Raw genomic sequence first — 19,754 nt, 5'->3', positions numbered from 1 at the left:
GGAAGGAAGGAAAAAAATACAGAAAGAAGAGAAAGAAAATTAGTTTTTCTTCTCTGTATTTGGTATGAAAAATGAAAAATTAAAGGGCAAAACAGAGGTTAGGCATAAAAATTATGCATGAAATTTCTTATGTGTTTGGTATGAAAAATGAAAAACAGAGGAAAAAAAAAAGGTTAGGCATAAACTAATATAAAATAGAGAGAAATTAGACATGAAATTATATATAAAATCATTAATTTAGGTTGAATGAGTGTTTTCCTTTTACTTTGGGATGGATTGGATAGAATAAAAAAGACGTAAATCCATTTACTATTTTCCTTTTTTTTTTCTTCCTATTTCCTTCTTACCAAGAGAAGGAAAAGATGGAAAGAAAGCAGTGTTTTCCTCTCATCTCTTTTCTTCCTATATCTAACCATAAGCAGGCCAAAAGTTTCCTGGGAAACAATTTACACTAAAAAGGAATGAATGATATTCAGTATGTCGAAACCGAATTTTTTTACTTGTGAACATATCATCCCACTGCAAAAAAAAAAAAAAAAGGTAATAAAGAAAATGCATAAATCTGGAAAAATTTTATGAAGAGAAAAGCTGTGATTTCAGTAAACAGTTATGTATTGCTCAATCAGGTTAAGAAAGCTTCAGAAAGAAGTCAGAACAATTGCTCCTGTTCATAATATTTCTTTCTTCGCTTTGTTGGCTTCTGTCAGAAATGCTATACAGTACCCACAAGACCAAATACGATATGGACATGAAGGCGCATGAAGTAGGCCGCTTGAATCGAGCTTGAGGGATGCTTGTTTAAAAGTTGATAAGAGATTACATCTTTGCAGGTCAGTCCTGTAGCAAAATCACCATAATCCCCAGGATCAGAACATAAAAGATCAAACACTTGAAAAGAGTAAAAGCTCTCAAGCACTTACCTGCTGGCTCATAAGAATTTCCACAGCGACGTTAAGATCCCCATCAGCAGCTGCGATTGCAACTTCTACTTGTGTCTGAAACAATCCAAAGGCGTTTTCCATTACTCCCCTCCTTCAAACGTAAGTGTTTGCATGCAAGAGTGTATGCATTGGTATGATGGTGCTGATTTGAGTGTGTCAATGTGCATTAACTTATGCTTGCAGGCACCAGCTTAGTTTGATAAGCAAGTATTGTAGTATATGTCAGCCATCACATGATTAATAAATAACTACTGAATTATGATCCTTGAGAAAGTAATCTATGGATATGCTGCACAAATTCCGTAGACAACCATGAAAGTCATGCAAAATCAAACATCAAAATACAATTATAAACAAACAAAACATAGGAGGGATAAATCTTCAAACACAATTATGAAACATTCAAAATAAAAGGGATCTAACTTTTACCCTTTCAAAACCCATCGATACAAGTTTCTGGATCTGTTCCTCAGAAGCAATTGAAACCTGTTGCATCTGGCGCACATGAAAACCAAAGAATTGATTAAGGAACTTATTAACTGTAAAACAAATTCTAAGCAGAAAAAAATATAATTCTCAAATAACAGAAAGAAACCTCAGCAAGTGGAGGACCTCCAGCACCTGCTGCAACAACGTTATTCACCGGTGACCGCCTGAAAGATCAACAAGAAACATGAAATGACATTTCAATCATATAGAAAAGTACAAAGACAAACTTGATTACATCTAACAAGAGCAGCCTAAAATATGAAATCAACACAGATTTAGCACTATATTTTTGTTCATTGCAATTTAATATCTATCAAATTTAAACCAATGGGAGTTGTAAAAGATTCACATGCAACAAACTTCAGAATTGGAAAATTTCAATCTAAATATTTTTAAACCACAAAACAGCCATAATGTTTAGAAAGCATGCCTAAAAGCCAAATTGAGAAAAACTGCAGGTAACATAGAACAGCAGTGTCACAGATCTAAAGTAAAAGGTTGTAATGCTTATCAAACAAGGCTTATTAACAGAAAAACTTCTAAACGAAACAATCATTTATAAACTCAGTGGAGTTACATTAAGCTTCTAGAAAATATTAAAAAAACAATTTAAAACAAACAGAACAAGGCCCATTGCCAAAATAAACAGCAAATTATGTTCGAACAGCAGCTTCTTAGGCAAGGCCACAAGTGGAGAGATGGGGTTTGGGGATATTTAAAAGACCCAATAAGATCTTATAACTAAAAGATGTTACTACCACCATATCAAGTTCCTGGGATGATGGGTAAGATTTGTACACCAGAAGTGCATGACAGAAGCGAGATTCATATTGGCAAACTTTCAAACCAAAGAGGATAATAGAAAAAAAGATAAGACACTATCACTAAAGCCAAACTGAAAAGCAAAATGAAAAACACTTCCTGATACCTTTCATTTGAAAGCCTCTGCCCTGCCCCAGCTGCTGCAATATCTGATGGATTGTTGGGGCTACTATTATCCAAAAGTCTAGCTTGTAGGTTTGAATCAGAATTTACAACAGTATTTTGACCAGAACCAAGTGTCCTCCCTCTCCCAGGAAATCTGACATCATCTTGTGTAGACTGCATGTTATTGAGGTGGATCACATCAATTTATCTTTGACCAGGCTTTTGAGGACATAGGGCTCAAGGAAGCCACAGTCAAGATTAAGCACAAAAATAAATCAGGAACACAAGATCATTGTTTTATTTCTTCAAAGTTGTCTTCTAATGTGAAATGATTTCACCATAAATGCTTAAATGTATTCATTCCAACGAAAGCATGGTTTTTAGCCCCACAATAAGAGAAATAAAAGATTCTTTTCATCTAAAATAGCCAAAACTGCCAGGCACGTGGCAAAAGACAGGCACTGCTTGGGTTAAAACTTAAGGCAACTACAGCACGAAAATATTTTATAGAGCACAAAGTTCTTGGCCTAAAAAATATACATATAAAAAATCATCCAATGGTTATTGGCTCAAAACCTGAGCAGCTGTCTCCCTCTGTGGCATCCATGAAGACAAGTTTCTCCAAATGTTTCCAGAAAATAATCCACTGTTTAACAAAAATCATCAGATAAAGATCCCATTAGAGGCAAGGAAAAGCAGATTAAGTCAAGGTAAGAAAAATATACCTGGAGGGTGAAGTTTGACCCGAGAAAGTGGGAATGTAGGCTGAAGTATTGCCACCACTGCACAAAATAAATTTAGGTCGCCTCACGCAGCTGGCCTGGCGGATTGTACAGCCTTAGATTATATCAACCATAAAATCATTTGTAAAAGAAAGATGTACATATTCCAGTCATCATATTTTTGTAACTATCTAAGTGGTGTTGCACATGATCATCTAACAAGGAAAAATAATTAACATTTCATAATTCCCTACCAGTAACTCATCTGAAATTTTCACTATTTCTGAATTTAAGAATAAAAGGGAAAAGAAAGAAAAATTATTCAAAAAAACAAGAATTGAGGAAAAGCCCATATTATCTTGGTAAAGGAACACACTGGAACATGTCAAAAAAAACAGGAACACACTAGAAAGTCATTTTTATTATCAAGATGACTTCGAATAATTTTCTAGGGACCAGGAAAGATAATGATAGAAAAAAATAGTGGGCCGTGACATTTGACTACCAATCAGATGGTGAAAAGGATTTGAGTTACAAACTCCAATAAATTGCAATACAAGGCTTCTTTGACAGAGATTGCACATGCATACAGGCATAAATGCATGCTCACATAGTACAGTAGCTCGATGACATAACTCTTGCCAATATTATAAATTGAGCCATATCTACTACTGATTTATTAAAATAAAATGATTTCTTCTTATATAAAGATGACTAAATATACAGAACTAAACTAGCAAGTTTGTAACAATCATTTTAGTGCATGTCTGCACCAAAAAGTAAGTTGCAAAAAAAGTAAAGTCGTAAGATCTGGATATAGTAAAGGCATGGGAAGATAAATTGCTATCCAATTAAAAAGCCAAATGCAGAAGCAAGTTAAAAGGCATGGGAAAGGAAAATCAATTGCTATCACCAGCCAGTTCCATCAAAGAACTTACAAGCCAAGATGAGGACTCTATGGCAGAATAAAAGGATGGTCCAGGTATAAGGAAGTTGAATAAGCCATAGGTATCTGAAAAAGTTGACAACCATAAATAAATTTCAAGTTTCAACCAAGTTCATTGCATGATTTGCAGAAAGTACAATGATGGAAAGATATATTTCAAGAACAAGGGAGACATACATGCAAAGCCGGACAAAATGCCACAGAGGTGTCCAAGTAATGAGACATTCGACATAAGCAGCTGGAATGCTACCAATAAGATAAAGGCATACCTGAAACAAATATCTTGTAATATAGATAGCACAGAACTTAAAAGTAAAAATGGGTGACATAAAACATTACAGAAGCAAGTAACTGCATTTACCATTTTGCTGGTACATTAAAAAGACCAAACACACTGCAAAGAAAGAAAGTCGTGAATCAGTCAAAGAACCATTATATTGAGCCAAAACAAAAGAAACCTTATGCACCAAGATTCTCAAGATGCAAGAGAATTTCACATTCATGTGCATCACGCACATACGTAGCTGGGCATTGCATGTACATGCAGCAAGATTCTCAGTATGTAGAGACAAGCCACTTTGCATGCATGTGAATCAAGTACAGTGTCGGTCGTGCTTGCGTGTGCACTACCGTGTCTCAAGAGTAGGCAGAAAAAAGCCGACATAAATTGGCAATAAGATATTTTAAAAATGAAAAATTGCAGAAGCGAAGAAAAACAAAACTTTTCAGGAAATACTGTTCACAGTGGTTGTGGAGAAACTAACCTCCTAGATTGAACTCCACTCAGACTTGTCTCTATGACAATCATAGAAAATAAGATTCCAGAGAAGCCTATGGCACACTCGTTCATGAGATACTGATCTGTGTGGAAAGGATTATGGGCTACCACCAATGCAATAATGAGATGAAATATAGCATTGCTTGTTGCTAGCAAAATTATCAAGTATAACAATCGAATAGATCCCATGATTCTCTCCAGTTCAGAGCCCAAAGGAACCAAAGCCAACATGTTGAACAAAACATGTAACAGCGAACCATGGAAAATAATGGAGGTGTAAATCCTGTAAACTGCAAGAAGAAAAAATAAATTAAAGACAATAACTTTCAGAAAAGTGAGGATAAACATCCAATATAGTCGCATCAAATGAAAAGCCAAATGAAGCAAAATATTCTTTTTCAATTGGTCAAAGAATTTCTGCCATGAGTTATCTCTGATTGGAAATCTAAAATTAAATATAAATACAATTTTAAAAGACCAAAGTGACCATCCATGTATTCTGGAATCAGGCCTAGACAAGACTGCTAAAAAAATTCCTTATTAACACTTCTCTCAGGCCCATCATGTAGGTGCCAAACAGCAATTTCAGCAAGACAAGGACAAACTTCTTGTAAATCACGGCCTGGAATGAAATGGGGCATCAAGCAGGTTCATGGAGTCTGCCAGCTTTCTAGTGGACTCATATAATTCATCCAGACCAACTAACACATTACTACAAGTCATTTACTCTTTATTATTATTTTGAAAGGCTACTCTTGATTTTTGAACTCTAAATTAGTATAATGCTACATCTCAAAGATGTTGCAAATGAAGCAGCTGGAAAATGGAAGTAAATACTACACCAAAAGATATTCTTGGCGCAAAAAACTGGGAAGCCATGAATGTGATCCACATCTTATAATTTATTTACCACAAAAATGAATCACGTTACAAGAACAAACCTTGAAGATGTGATACAAGAGCCTCTGGCAAGAAGCATATCTCGTAAAAAGAGTCATATCCAACCAAAAGACAAACCAAGTAAATAACCCCACAAACAATCACCACAGCTGAAGTAAAGAATGGTATATTATCCCACCATTGCCCTACTCTAGTTTGCAGTCCTGCCTGTACACCAAAAATCATAATCAAAATAAAATTCAAGTACATAAAACTCATACATCGAACCAATACACTCACTCTTACTAATACAGAAACTAATTAAAAAAACAGGTCCACAAAAACCAGCACTTTAAAAAAAAGCAACCGCCTAATTTTAAACTTAATTATATCAAAAGTGATCGTTGTTAGGGCGTTAATTCTTTTAAAAAGAATGAAGAACTAGAACTAGAAGAAGAAGAAGAAACATATCAGCTTAAATGACCTATTCAACTTTTTGAAACCATCTCATTTGCATTAAATATATCATAAAACAGTTAATCCTTTTTTTTTCCTCCAACGGAACAGATAGCCAATAATGATAATAATAAGAAACAAAAAAACAGAAACAAGCTCAACTGAACTAAGTATAATTAACGGCAGTCAGCAGGATTCAACGGAGCTTCAAGAGTTCTCCAGATTCATTAAACTTTGCCGAATTCTTTTGTGTTTCTGGCATTTTCTTAGCAACCAAACAGAGGAGAAAAGCATAAAAGCAAAGACAGGCTTATCAAAATATTGAGAGAAAAAATAAACCCTAAGAAACAAAGACAGAAAATCGAAGAAATGTGGATCTGAGCTTACCTCTGAAACAATATTAGGTCTCATTTTTTCTTTTTGGCGCAAAAAACAAGTTGCAGTTTCTTCGTCTTTGGCCTGATGACTTTGTTTGAAAAATCCAAATGATATTAGCTTCTTGAAACTACCAACTGGTAGCAAATAGGAAGCTTTGGAGTCCGGATTCTCCAGATCGAGTCTTCGAATTTTAAAATTCGGGTTCGGATCTTGGGTTGATACGGATCCGGATAAGTATTTCCCAACTCCCAACTACTCCTAGGGCGTGTTTGGAGGTTTGTTGGTCGTTGCATAAAACGGACAAATAACTAGTAATTAAAAAAGTTGAAACTATGATTACAACACTAAATTTGAGATTAAACAGAGATTATGATTAAACCTATGCATCTTTAGTAATTACATCTGATTGCATATTGGGCAAATTTTATATATTTAATTATAATGTACAATTACAAAAATAAGGACAAATCATCGTAGAATTATTTACATAATAAATGGATAGTACCATAATTTTTATAAAATAAGAGTAGCAACTACTACTGCTACCACAGTGTAGTATGGTATACACCAACGGATAAGAACCCTAATTTACTAATAAGATACAATTTTAGATTGGCCCCTTTCTGGATCAAATTTTTGTTACCAAGTTCATACTCATTACCATGCGAGAGAGATGGTCATATCATACCAGTCAAGAAAGAGGTCTAAATTGGAAGTTGGAACTCATGAATTTCTCTGAAAATTTTGGATCAAGAATAATTTACAGGTCCAGACCACGAAACTGAATTAATTTAGCATAGGTGGGGAAGAAGGAAGACAAAGATAGAAAGGGACACCTAAAAGGACCAAATTGGAAAGCTGGGAAACGTGCTCCTTGTATGAAAGACAAGCACGGTAAGCACCCTCTTTCGTTGCAGCAACGGGCTAAACATGTTAATCTGTGGAGGAAAAGCACACCATATTTAGATGATGGGACGCAGCTATTCCTTGAGATCTGGAAATCTCTAATCATAAGCAAATGGAAAAAAGCTTATAGAATACTTGTAGATGCCCAGAATTTGGAAAGTATTATGGCAGGAGGAAACGCAGTGCAGGGTTTTGAGCAGGAAAGTTGCTCATCTGCATGTTTTCTAAGTGGGAAAATGAACTGAAAAGCATGGTCATTTTTTATGGGTTACTTTGAAGAGTAAATAGTGCTGTCAAGCATTGCAAATGCCTTGATAATTATAATAAGTTGTAAGAACTTCATAAATGTTGGATTTAACACTAGCTTTTTTCAGGAGAAAAATCCAAAGTGACGTTCGTATAAATGGTGGCCAGAAAAAGGCACCTAGTTTTCTTGCTCCCAGCCTCCTAATCGCTCCCCAGGGTCATAGTTTGTGAAAAGCCGAAACTCATTTCCAAGTTTGCTAGAGTGTCGAGGCCGGAAATTGCAGGGGTACAAACCCAAGAGCTCAGCAGCCCTGTCCCTCTGCACCTCTCCTGCAAGCCATCACAATACTTACTCTGAGATTTACTATAAAAAGCCACTGAAACAATAATTGACATCCACCATGTATTCTGCGCTACATTAAAGTTATAGATGTAATGCAGAAAAGATGAGACGAATTGAAAGACTCTATCACAAGCTATGTTAAGATGGAGAGGAAGCAAAAGAAGTTACCTGTAAGCAAAAGCAAGTAAGATTTTTGTGGTTGTACAAGAAAAGATATTGTTTGAGTAACTTTCTCCAAACACTCCTTGCTCTGCAACCATACACATGATACATATTATACTATCAAAATTTTCTTCAAACACATCAAATTTCTAGCTTCAGTGTAAAGCAGTATACTCATGGAACTGTTAAAAGAAACAAATGCCCCCATATAAATATCTGCTAAGTAGCGGTAATGATAAAAGTACAATCCATTGCTCTAACCCTAAATGTTTCATATAAGACTTAACCATATAGTGGTTTACCACCTTGTGAAAGAAATGTGTCTAAACCTTTACAATCTACAATACTAGACTTGGCAGAACTCTATAAAGCAGAACACTAAGCTTAAATTCCCTCATTTAGAGGCATCAGAGGAGGGATTTTACATCAAGGTAGAAAATACACTGGTATAAAACTGATTAAAAGCCTTTGATTTGGTCTCCATCAGAATATTAAAAATCACAAGATAAACAAGCAATGAAGCAAGAACATCCTCGTATTCAACAATCTAAAATCAAATACAGGAAATAACATATTCAAGATATTTGGTGTGTAAATAATAGTAAAAGAACATAACAATTTTGTGTCATTAAAAAAGTGGAATAGGTTCAATCTCCTTAGCAGTTCCCACAAGATTGGTTGCGATCATGAAGGTTTTGAATATGGCACAAGACTTGCACAGCTAATAGTAAGAATGAAAACAACACAGCATAAAAGAGCTTGTCTTCTCAACTTACACCAGAAAAAGGAAAGAACCCTTTATACATGTCTTACCAGGTAAGGAGGATCAGCAACTACAACTTGGTAAGTATGTTTGAGTTCCAATGGCAAGTCTTCAGATTGGTTGTAATCATAAAATGTAAAATCACTGCCATATTGCTCAAAACGCTTATCATACTCCAAAAGTTGCACAGAGATATTAGGGTCCATGTTCTGAAAATGATGCAAAAGCAAGAAGTAATGAACCACAAAGCATTAGTAGCATCATGCAAAGGAATAAAGATTCATCGATTAAATTTCTCCGTTATGCCAATCTAAGTCTGTTTGCCTTAGTCAATACTTCATAGAAAATCACATGATAATCTTAACTGGCCAAGCATCTTTTTATCCAAATTGCTATATGTAAAATATAATGAGTCATTTGGATTTAACCACATGTCCAGCAAGAGTTGGAACACAGAGCCTCCTTTGTATCTAAGGGTATTTCAGTAATCCGCTCAACCCTTAGTAACGTGCATTGCCTTCAGTTTCATGCCCTAGTTTATTTCTTACACTCTCTCTGCACACATAACGTTTCAGAAGCCAAGTCGAACCACCTTAACTGACTATAATCTTGTAAGTCCAAAGTGGAGCTAAGCCCTAGGATCTCCACAGTGAAATACAGCATCAACACTAGTGATGTAAGCTTAAACCCTCACCTCCCAAGTTTTCTCATTCATCCTCAACCAGGCACTATATCCGGTTTAATGAAAACAAATTGTTTCTCTAATTAAACTATTCCAAACAACAGTCTCCATGATTCCTTATCCTTTCTTTGACTCCTCAAACGACAACATCAACCGTTATTCATTCGGGTGAAAATTTATGCTTAGCTTCTCTCCATGAGTTTTGTGCTATAAAGTCTCTCTTATTATGTCAAAATTTACCACCTTGATAGTTCAAGAGTCGGGCCAAAGTCAAATTTCAGCCTCTTTCGAGGTCCCCTTTATTCACATTTTTAACTCAAACGCTTACATTTCTAGTCATAACTAATTCTACTGTAAATCAATCTGGCCTTCACACCCAAACTCCACTAAACCGATAACTGAAATTAAAATAGTATACAGTCAATCGTCACAACTTCATTACCCTTCACTATTTACTCCATACTAATCATTCTTAACAGAACTAGAATGAAAGAAAAACTTTTTTTTAAAAAAAATGCTTGGATGCATTTGATAAAATTACCTTAAGATAGGCATAGAGGGTCGGGCAAGCGATACAAGCTACGTTATAATTGGAGTCACTGCAAAGAGAAAGAACTTCTTGGGCAACGGTCCGGGCTGTTTCTGGGTCATACCAGAACTGGCTCAGCCTCCAATCTTCAGTTACTAACGCCACTTCACTCCCCGGCCCAGTTCCTCCTCCTTCGGTTTCTACAGTTTCATGGTTAGCAAGAGATTGGCTTTGTTCTTTGAGGAACTCTTGGAGAGCTGCTAGAGCATGAGAGCTCAGGGCTGGTGGGTCATCGTCGTCAGCGTCGTCAACGGCGTCGGTTTTAGGAGTTCTGAGCTCTTCTTCCATTTTTCAGCTGCGGCTTTGGTAGTGACAGTGAAGGAAAACGAAGCCAGCAGGAGCGAAACCGGCTCGTGTGTGCACTTTGCAGTTGGCTCTTTTAACCGGGATTTGTTTAAAAAGCTTATTAGGGTTTTAATTATTATCCGGGAATAGGATATACCCGTTCATTGTTTGTTATCTAATGTGGTTTATGGTTACTGTTTTCTGTTTAAATTAATGATTAATTTAGTTGTCATGTCTATAAATTAATGCGAGTGCTTTTATTTTTTTTCAATATTTAAGTATTAACAGTCTGATTTTATTTTGAGTCAAACAAGCAGGAGCGAGGACCGAGGCTGAAACGAAATGGGCTAATTCAGTTTTGCCCTTTTGGCTTGTGATGCTCACCTCCTGAGCTCAAATCCTTACAACAGTCATAAAATAATAATTAACAGAGATGGAAAATGGTACTAGATGAGATCAGGCAAGCAAATAAAATGAGATAAGTTAACCCCTCACTATGATTGAGAGAAGAATTTTACTACCATTACATCCTGGGACCTAAATTTTTGAAAGCATTCATAGATTCTATCACCCCACTTCATATTTTCATACTTCTAAACAAGCTAAGCTGTCAGCTAGTAGTCTGTAGTCTCCTATATTCCGAGCATCAGTAAGCATAGATCTTTCAATTGTTCCTTCTAAGCAAAAAGGAATTTGTTCTTCCCTTAAATTATACCACAAGAATGCACCTCTGACATGGCTGGTTAACTGAGCCATCCCCTTTGCCCATCTTGACCGGTAATAGAAGTGATTGGTTTTTGTTTTCATTGTCCAAATAAGAGTCCTCTAATCACCATAAACGGGAGGAAGGATTCACCAAATGAACTTTCTAATTCCAGCTTTCATTGAGATCACATTTACTACTGGTAATGTCAAAAGCTTTCCAACTTGACTTCAAACGTGCTTCCTCTACTGGGCTTGCAATCAATGTCATCCTTGTCCTTCTCTGAAAATTGATGTATTTCTCCACTTCCATGCAAAGCACCACCATCCAGCATAATGAGTCCATCCAACTTTGAATCTGCATTTCCATCTTTGATATAACTCAACAACTTAACTAGAACCTCTGGGGAGATTATATCCCTATCACCTAGCAATTTTATGAATATCTTTGCTTCATCCATATCTCCCTTCCCTTTCAAGTACTTTAGACAAGCAGCCACACTGTCATCACTAGGCTTTAACCTTGGCTTCCAGCAGGGTCCAACAATCAATATGGCTTCCTTCATTGCTTCAACTGCCTTTTCCATTTTATTATGCCAAAGCAATGCTGTTGCAAAATAATACCATGTCTTTGCATTAGGCTTCCCCCCTTTTAACAAAATCCTATTTACGAAGGTTTCAAACTTTTCAAGAAGACCTCTCCTGGAATAAGCACAAAGCAATAAATTTGGAATGCAAATATCATAACTTAAAGTCCGAGGAGTCTGGGATTCCCATTCATCAAAAATCTTCTCGGCACTCTCAATATCATCAAACTTCAATAGAGAGCATATCATAGCTATGTAGCCCTTATTGTAAACCTTCGGATATGTCTTGTAAAGTTCCCAAATCCTTAAAACTTCTTCTTTCTTCCCTAGTGTTGTGTATCTTGTCAGTAGGTTATTATACACTATACCTCTTCCTTTAGTCAGTTCCTCAGATTTCTTCAGCATTGCGAAAGCCTTGTCCAGATGCCCAACTTTGATGTAAGCATCTCCTGCAGTAGCATAAAAAAACCAATCTGAAGCAAGCTTCGAATCAGATTCCACCGTTCGAAGAATATCTTCAATTCCATCAACATTGGATTGAGCTCCATTAGCGTTTAGACAGATGCAATACGTATATATGTCAAGAGCAATACCTTTTTCTTCCATTTCGTGCATCAAAATGTCCAGTTTCTCGTAATTGTCTGTTTTATAATGAAGAGAAAGCAAAACATTGAACACAAACGTCGATCTATCTAATCCCAAATCCCTCATTCTCTGCATTAGAGCCTCTGCCTTTTCAACAGATTTTTCACGTGCATAGCAGTTAAGAAGAGCAGAGTAAACCGTAGGGCCTTTTACTTGTTTTGGAACACTGTTGAAGTAATTCTCTGCATGTTCTATCCCATGAACTTTTGCAATCAAATCCAACCGAAAGGCAACATCACGATAGCTCATCCGAAAGTACCTTTTGTCAGTCATCCACAGAGACATCTGGGAACAAATAATAAGAAACAATAATCACAAGGCTTAAATGCACGAATCATGATTGAGAAGAAAGGCATAGGCTGAAAGGAAATCAATTTCACAGTTGTGCAGAAATACATCACTAGAAAGTTCGAATTTCACAGTTCTAGACGTTACTTATGAAGAAGATAAAAGCAGTCCAGAAAAGATGCAATGCTAGAATCCGAAAACATCACATGCCTTATCAAAAGGAAAAAAAAAAAAAAAACGCTGAAAGATATTTTAGCATATCCAACAAACAGAAGCTTAAACTCCTTTTCTTTTGTTGCTTTTGCCACTTGTTTTTTGCTGTTTTCCTTTTAATTCCTAGAAAGCGCTTAACAGAAAGAGTAAAGCAAAATCATATTTGATTAAAAATGAACAAATGACTAACATGCAACACCAATTAACATAGTTATTTGATAATAAGCATTTTCATTAACCAAAAATATTACTTTCATATCCAGAAGCAAAAAATAAGTAACAAAAACAACAGTCAAACGGCACTTAAAAGTCTTAATGTAAATTCTCAATCTCATCTGCACAAAATTAGTTTAAAAATAAAAATAAAATATCAATCTGCAAACAATTTCATATCAAGAAAATGCTACTAAATAATTTGATTTTGCAAGATAATTACTTTCCAAATACCTCTAAAGCGTGGCCGTAGCGTTTATAGAATCTGAGTCGCTTGATGCAGAATTGAAGGAGGTGTTTCTCTACGGGATTCCCTTCTTCGACCCATTGGTCTAAAACCGGAACGATGGAGACCGAAAGATCTCCACTCGGGGAAATCTTACGAAACAAACCGTTCATTGAACCTCCCATCATCGCCATTTTGCTTCTACCAGTTGTCGTTGTTGTTGATGTGGAGTAGGAGAAAACACCCAAAACATTTTTGAAATCGAAATGGGTTTTAAGATTGTTAAAGACCCTACTCCAATCACCCAGCTTCATTTTCAGAGGGAGGAAAGGAGGTTCGGCCGTTTGGAAAGGGTTTAAGCTAGGTTTTACACTTTTACAGGTTAGAGTTTCTTTCGCCTTTGGAGTTGTGGGCTTTCTTTCATTGTGATGTAAAATTATAATTACTATTTTTACTTATAGCTTAGCTTAAAAGACTTTTCATCGGATCCAAGCCAGAAACTTCATAATTTAGTGGATTTCTTATAGAGAAAGGGTATAACAATTTGGAACAACAGTTAAATTATGGGGCAATGTTAATGGCACCCAAATCTTATATTTAAAATGAAGCTTGAATTTACTCCTAAAAATATAAAAATCCAGCAGTTTCGAGTCAGAGTAGTAGTTTTCAATCCAAAAGAACAGCCAATAAGGCAATAACCGTGTTTGCAACTGGAGTCGTGTCATGGACTTTAAGATTGTGATGAAGTCGATGAAGGCCTTAACACGATTTCAGTTTTGTTTGATCTCCGATTCAATTATACTAACATTTTGGCAGCAATTCTGACAGCCCACGAAGAGATGTTGATGCTAAACAAATGAATTGCAAACAAAGCAAAGAGGGCTTCCAATGTAATTACAGTGTAATCTCAAACTGGGGAATGAATGTGATACCACAAGCGACTACTAAAATTTAGGATTTCAACCCTATTTTAGGAAAATGCATCTCATATTAAATCAATAACCAAAATGCGTTCTTTAATATTATCTACTGAAACAAACTCCTTTTTAACCAGAAACTAACTTGTCAACTTGAAAAACAAACAAAACATTCATAGCATGTCCAACTTATCAAGTGCTGATTAAAAATAACAAAATTCTCCACTCCATTGGTGTGCAATCTCTTCCAATTCCTCAACGGTTGGCCTTGGCAACTCTCTCGATTTCATCCTTCTTCTTGATGGCATAGCTGCACAAACAAGAATACCATTAGCATCAATAGAACCGATCAATCCAAATGGAATAGCATAAGAGAGCAGTTCCCAGTTACAAAACAAAACAACATATAAAGTCCCCAAATTACCTATTTGATGATCCCTTTGCAGCATTAATAAGCTCATCAGCCAAACATTCTGCAATAGTTTTAATGTTTCTGAATGCAGATTCACGGGCACCAGTGGTCAAGAGATAGATGGCCTGATTCACACGACGAAGAGGAGAAATATCAACAGCCTGACGCCTGACAACACCAGCAGAACCAATACGAGTAGCATCTTCACGGGGTCCACTGTTGCATCAATCAAAAACAACAAAGCATATAATAATTCAATCTAAAAAAATACAACACCAGCAGATGTATTTAAACATTGCTGCTACATTATACATTTGAGAAAGAAAACACAGAATTTAAGTCTAACACGATACCTGTTGATGATAGCATCAACAATGACTTGAATTGGGTTCTGATCAGTCAGGAGATGAATAATTTCCATGGCATGCTTCACAATCCTGACTGCCATGAGTTTCTTTCCATTGTTTCGGCCATGCATCATCAGTGAGTTTGTAAGCCTCTCAACAATTGGGCACTGAGCCTTCCTGAAACGCTTAACTGAGTACCTCCCAGCAGTGTGGGGAACATAGGTCGCATGCTTGGCAGCTTGGACACCAATGTAGTCACTCAAAGAGATATCAGTGACCTAAAGAAGATAAACCAAATCGTGTCATTGCATACAAAAATTAAATAGTCAAAGGCAACAAGAAGTCATATCCGTAAATTTTTTCAATGCAACTGTCTTAAAGCTTTTCAAACTACAGTTTAACACTAAGCAATTTTATCAGTCTTATTAATCAAACCTACAAAAAAAAAATTGCTTGCTAAATTAACAGTAAGCATAAAGAAACAAAGACAGATTATTAGGAGAACCAATACTGTTACCATATCACAAACTGTACTTTGAACTATCATTAACAGCAAAGACAACAGACAAGTAGCTCAAATCAGAGACAAACAAAATCAAAACAAAATAGGCATTAATATTTCATCAATCTGCGTGATGATAGAAATGGATAGACGAGTTCCACATGAAGTCGACTAGATGATATTATCATAACCATAAGCTCTAGGAAAAAATGTTGTCAAAAACACAGTCAACATCCCTTCACATGAATAACTATTCCATCCATAAAAATCCAATAAAACCAGGATTTTAGTAACAACTACATATTCCTACAAAATCGATTTCCTTTATCACAATTCTCTAGCCCAACTAGATAACTTCTAAAGGCCAAATAATATCTGCAGTTTCAATTAGATAATCCTTACTAGGAAACAAAAAAAAAATCAAAAAGACTAAAATGAGACATATCAGCTAAAAACTAGAGACAAACAAGCAAGAGGCAACAAAAGACAGATCTACGCATAGAATAAACAGAGAGGCATAAAGGAAAAAATACCTGAACTTCCTCGAAGCTCCACCGGTTGAAGAGCTTGACCTCGAAGTGAGGTTGAGTTCCTTCTTGCTGTACTGTCCCGGTGGCTGCCACGGCTGTTGCCATACCTATCCAAATACAAGGAATAAAAAACAAGAATAGACTTGAACAAAAATAAGGAAAAGGGAAGGAAATGACAGAGAAAGAGAGAAGAAGACGACAGAGTAAACACCTGTAAGTAGAGAGAAAGAGAGACGGTGGCGGGTGGCGAGCGGCGAGGAAAGATGCGTACCAGGATGATGAAGTGAAAAAACCCTAGCTGTCTTGGCTTTTATAGCCGCTTCACTAGGTTTAAGAATTTAGATCCTTCCATACATCTTAGTTAAATATCCAAATAACCCCTGAACTATCTTAAAAAGGCTAATTAAACCCATATCTTTTTATTATGTTCAATTAAGTCCTTAAATTTTAGTTTTAATCAAATAAACCGCTTTCATTAATAATATAATTAAAATTTAACATATCATTTTAATGATTGTCAGGTGACAGGTGATTATTACTTAAAAATTGTATATTTACATTTTATCTTACCACGTGTCATAGAATAATTGAATTAATGATTTAAAAAATATAAAAAAATAACTTAATTACTCTATTTAGTTCTTTCGCAAGCAAATAGAGCAATGGATTTGTGTATAAACAAACTAAATCATGCAATCTAAGATTTTTAACCAAACTTATTAAATTATCTTAAAAGTTGTTAGAGAAATATAATAATGTTGAATTTTATTTACTTAAAAAAGGAATTCTCTCTCCCCCATCCTCCACAGTTACTTTTCTTCAACTTCTTCGCGAGGGGAGGGAGGCATTATCATCATGGAATTGTTCAAGCTGCTGACATGAGTGGAAGAGAGATTGAGCGGTCTCTCTTCCCTGGTTGTGTTGAAGACCCATTTTGCAATAGATTTGCTCACTTCCCTGGTTCAAAATTTTCCCCTTCCACAATGATAACAATTGTATATTTTACAACTTTACATGACCAATTTTGGTTTTTATATGGCACATTTTTTTTTAACATGACACATTTGGTTCAGGAAATAAAATTAAAAAAATAAAATAAAAATGTTATTATGTAATTTGATTGATAAAATAAAATAAGGTAAGAATTACTATTACAACTAAATATTACAATTTAGTTGATAAAAATAATTTTAAAATAATAAAAAAAAGTGATAAAAAATAAAAATACCTTTTATTATAATATAATTATTTTTTTATTTTTAAAATATTAACACTTGCATGAGATCTATTAACATTTGCATATGTGGGAATAAAGCATGACCAGAAATGAATAGTATCTTCAAATGATCTTCTAGAAGTAATCGCACTGTGGTGGTTAAACATGGCTTCGTTCCTCTACTTCTAAATGGACCACACAACAATACCAAATAACACACCTTAATGGGTATTACAAGACGAGAAAACCTTCTTTGAAATTTTAATAAACCCATTCAAGCAGATTTCAGTTGTCAGAAGACTCATGAAGATTAGTAGTAATAAAGGAATTCCAAACAAAGAGGGCAATCGCAAATAACATGAATAATTTGACTCATATTTGGTATCGCATAACAAAAGTAAACATGATCACGTGGCCATAACAAGTTGGTTAAAATTTTTATTTATATTATTTGTTTATACAAGTGAAAGATATTGGTACCAAATATGACTAGTGAAAATATGGTAAGAAATAGGATTAGATAGTAGATCTCAATGCTTAATTAATTATATGTTTCCAAATTCCTATGGGTTAACTAAATTTTAACAAAATTAACAAGTTTGAACTTAGCACAAAATCAATCTTCTTGAACTAAAATGAACTTGAAATTGACATGAAAATTAACCCAATTAATCTTTCACTAACAAGTAATTGACCTATTTATTACCAAGGACAAGCTATCAACCCAGTTTACCCCTGTAAAACCAATTACTATTTTTGTTTACAGGAGGTCATTTTTTATTAATTTAAAAATGAATTGAAAAATAGTAAGCAATATTATAAAGAGGAAAAGTAACATGATAAATTATTAAAGAACAGCTAATTTAGTAGGATTGATTTATTTTAGACGGGTATAATCATGTTAAACTAATTTCTTTAGTACCTATTCAATGGAATAAGTTAAATAATTTATCCTTTTTTTTAAGCAGGTTAAATAATCCATGGTAAACATTATAAAACTGCTTTAACTTTATTAATAAGATTATAAAATTGATTATAAAATTGCTTTAAAATGTTACGTTTATTAATAAGATTGATGATTATATGATATATATCTAAAAAATAATCATTTTTAATTTAAACTCTTAACATGCTCTTTATAGAATATATTTTAAGTAAAACATTTTTTATGTTAACTTATTAATTAAAAATTTAAAAACATTTAAAGTGAACTCTTAAAAAATGTATGATATCTTTTCATACTTGTTGAAAATATAATATAATATAATATAAAATACCCTCATTTTCATAAATTTTAATCAAAATTATACAAAAATTTATTAATTTTCAATATAAACACTCTCCCTTAAAAATCCAAACACCATTAATAAAAAATATAAAAAATTAAAATATTTTTTATTTATTAATCTAAAAAATTATTATTATATTTAAAAAAAATAAAAAAAAATAAGAACACCAATCGATGCTCCTAGCTCACCAAGAAAGTGGAGCACCGATGCTTGCCATGGGCTTGACTGGGGCTCCTGGGAGCGTTGGGCTCCCCAGTGGAGCTCCAGTACTCTTGAGACGGAAAACTTTTTTAAATTAATAAAAAATAATAATATTATATAATTATAATTATAAAATTTAATCAAAAATAAAATTATTTTTAAATTTTTACTACATCAGCAAGTTGAGTTGAACTTACATATACAATGTAAAATAATTTTTTAAAATAAAATATTTATTTTAAAAATTAATAAACCTTTATATAATTTTAACTAAACTTTAAAATGTAAAAATATCTTACCCAATAATATATTAATCCGTATTTTGTCGCTAATATCTAACATATACGTTTTGGAGAGAAACACATTTGAATCTAAAAACTTTTCGTCTTGCTTTTGAAAAAATATTTCCAGCACTTTTACATATTTAGAGAAGATAAAATACTTAATAAAAAATAAAATATAGAAAAAGAGTAATTATTGACAAAAGAAAATGTGGCATGACATTTTCTGCCTTCACCCTCCGTCCCCCTCTGTACCACCTACACACTCCTACCGCCGTCTAACGTACTCCATCGCCCTCTCTCTCTCTCTCTCCTTCATCCGTAATTGGGCTCGCATATACATCTTTCTAACACCTTGATACCCTTATCTTCCACGACGACATTGTTATAAAATTAATCACTTTCTCATAGTTATACTTTTTCCACTGATTTCCCTAAAGAGTAACTCAGCTACTTCCTTCAGTTTTTTCAATCACCAAAAGGCACTCAGGCACCTGCTAAAGCCACACCTTCACTTGATAGAATCAGACAGAGCCTTATTCCAGGGCAAAGGGTTTGATTCTCAGTTAGAAAATAGAATCAAGCACATCCCAAGCATCAAGATACAACAACCTTTGTCTTGTGATGCTAAACAATGTTACATTAGGCACCAATCAAATATTCTCAAGAAATAGTAATGGAAGACAAAAATCA

The 19,754-nt window shown here is 34.6% G+C and overlaps 4 protein-coding genes across 5 annotated transcripts; all 4 read right to left on the bottom strand.

Annotated features, from left to right (window-relative positions):
* Window positions 1–393: 393 nt before the first annotated feature.
* On the bottom strand, window positions 394–6,825 carry RBL15 (RHOMBOID-like protein 15). The gene is made up of 13 exons (XM_021427881.2): window positions 6,526–6,825; window positions 5,745–5,910; window positions 4,790–5,093; window positions 4,387–4,419; window positions 4,203–4,294; window positions 4,018–4,091; window positions 3,083–3,177; window positions 2,934–3,003; window positions 2,359–2,531; window positions 1,537–1,594; window positions 1,371–1,436; window positions 921–995; window positions 394–837 (listed from the first exon to the last, which is right to left on the bottom strand). Exons 1-13 carry the CDS (start codon window positions 6,547–6,549, stop codon window positions 832–834), a joined length of 1,236 nt encoding a protein of 411 aa, XP_021283556.1. The 5' UTR covers window positions 6,550–6,825; the 3' UTR covers window positions 394–831.
* Window positions 6,826–6,979: 154 nt separating this feature from the next.
* LOC110416048 (nucleic acid binding / methyltransferase) lies at window positions 6,980–10,604 on the bottom strand. The gene is made up of 5 exons (XM_021427882.2): window positions 10,160–10,604; window positions 8,987–9,145; window positions 8,180–8,261; window positions 7,847–7,998; window positions 6,980–7,454 (listed from the first exon to the last, which is right to left on the bottom strand). The coding sequence occupies exons 1-4, from the start codon at window positions 10,493–10,495 to the stop codon at window positions 7,847–7,849; spliced, it is 729 nt and encodes a 242-aa protein (XP_021283557.1). The 5' UTR covers window positions 10,496–10,604; the 3' UTR covers window positions 6,980–7,454.
* A 239-nt stretch (window positions 10,605–10,843) lies between these two features.
* Window positions 10,844–14,042, bottom strand: LOC110416046 (pentatricopeptide repeat-containing protein At2g20710, mitochondrial-like). Of its 2 annotated transcripts, XM_021427879.2 has the most exons (3): window positions 13,375–14,042; window positions 12,375–12,711; window positions 10,844–12,254 (listed from the first exon to the last, which is right to left on the bottom strand). In XM_021427879.2, exons 1-3 carry the CDS (start codon window positions 13,678–13,680, stop codon window positions 11,404–11,406), a joined length of 1,494 nt encoding a protein of 497 aa, XP_021283554.1. In that variant the 5' UTR covers window positions 13,681–14,042; the 3' UTR covers window positions 10,844–11,403. The 2 variants fall into 2 exon arrangements, with proteins under 2 accessions (XP_021283554.1, XP_021283553.1); XM_021427878.2 differs by having other exon boundaries at window positions 10,844–12,711; window positions 13,375–14,041.
* Window positions 14,043–14,334: 292 nt separating this feature from the next.
* RPS5A (ribosomal protein 5A) lies at window positions 14,335–16,403 on the bottom strand. The gene is made up of 5 exons (XM_021427883.2): window positions 16,286–16,403; window positions 16,078–16,181; window positions 15,049–15,320; window positions 14,708–14,911; window positions 14,335–14,593 (listed from the first exon to the last, which is right to left on the bottom strand). Exons 2-5 carry the CDS (start codon window positions 16,177–16,179, stop codon window positions 14,539–14,541), a joined length of 633 nt encoding a protein of 210 aa, XP_021283558.1. The 5' UTR covers window positions 16,180–16,181; window positions 16,286–16,403; the 3' UTR covers window positions 14,335–14,538.
* Window positions 16,404–19,754: the final 3,351 nt, after the last annotated feature.

The sequence above is a fragment of the Theobroma umbraticum genome, unplaced genomic scaffold (assembly GCF_002168275.2).
Source record: "Theobroma umbraticum cultivar Fairchild unplaced genomic scaffold, ASM216827v3 scaffold_147.0, whole genome shotgun sequence".
Classification (NCBI taxonomy): domain Eukaryota; kingdom Viridiplantae; phylum Streptophyta; class Magnoliopsida; order Malvales; family Malvaceae; genus Theobroma; species Theobroma umbraticum.
This window is presented reverse-complemented; position numbering and strand designations above follow the sequence as displayed.

What these genes read in the sequence shown, in the direction of transcription:
- RBL15 (XM_021427881.2), bottom strand. Translation starts at nt 6,549, where the DNA reads ATGAGACCTAATATTGTTTCAGAG. An exon ending in GGTCAAACTTCACCCTCCAG is followed by an intron (nt 3,004 to 3,082) that starts GTATATTTTTCT and finishes TTTGTTAAACAG; the next exon opens with TGGATTATTTTCTGGAAACA. An exon ending in GAGGTCCTCCACTTGCTGAG is followed by an intron (nt 1,437 to 1,536) that starts GTTTCTTTCTGT and finishes CATGTGCGCCAG; the next exon opens with ATGCAACAGGTTTCAATTGC.
- RPS5A (XM_021427883.2), bottom strand. Translation starts at nt 16,179, where the DNA reads ATGGCAACAGCCGTGGCAGCCACCGGGACAGTACAGCAAGAAGGAACT. An exon ending in GTTGATGCTATCATCAACAG is followed by an intron (nt 14,912 to 15,048) that starts GTATCGTGTTAG and finishes TTGATGCAACAG; the next exon opens with TGGACCCCGTGAAGATGCTA. An exon ending in GCAAAGGGATCATCAAATAG is followed by an intron (nt 14,594 to 14,707) that starts GTAATTTGGGGA and finishes TTGTTTGTGCAG; the next exon opens with CTATGCCATCAAGAAGAAGG.
- LOC110416048 (XM_021427882.2), bottom strand. Translation starts at nt 10,495, where the DNA reads ATGGAAGAAGAGCTCAGAACTCCTAAAACCGACGCCGTTGACGACGCT. An exon ending in CCCTCTATGCCTATCTTAAG is followed by an intron (nt 9,146 to 10,159) that starts GTAATTTTATCA and finishes CATCATTTTCAG; the next exon opens with AACATGGACCCTAATATCTC. An exon ending in TTGCTGATCCTCCTTACCTG is followed by an intron (nt 8,262 to 8,986) that starts GTAAGACATGTA and finishes GTATGGTTGCAG; the next exon opens with AGCAAGGAGTGTTTGGAGAA.
- LOC110416046 (XM_021427878.2), bottom strand. Translation starts at nt 13,680, where the DNA reads ATGAAGCTGGGTGATTGGAGTAGGGTCTTTAACAATCTTAAAACCCAT. An exon ending in GCTACGGCCACGCTTTAGAG is followed by an intron (nt 12,712 to 13,374) that starts GTATTTGGAAAG and finishes ATTTGTTCCCAG; the next exon opens with ATGTCTCTGTGGATGACTGA.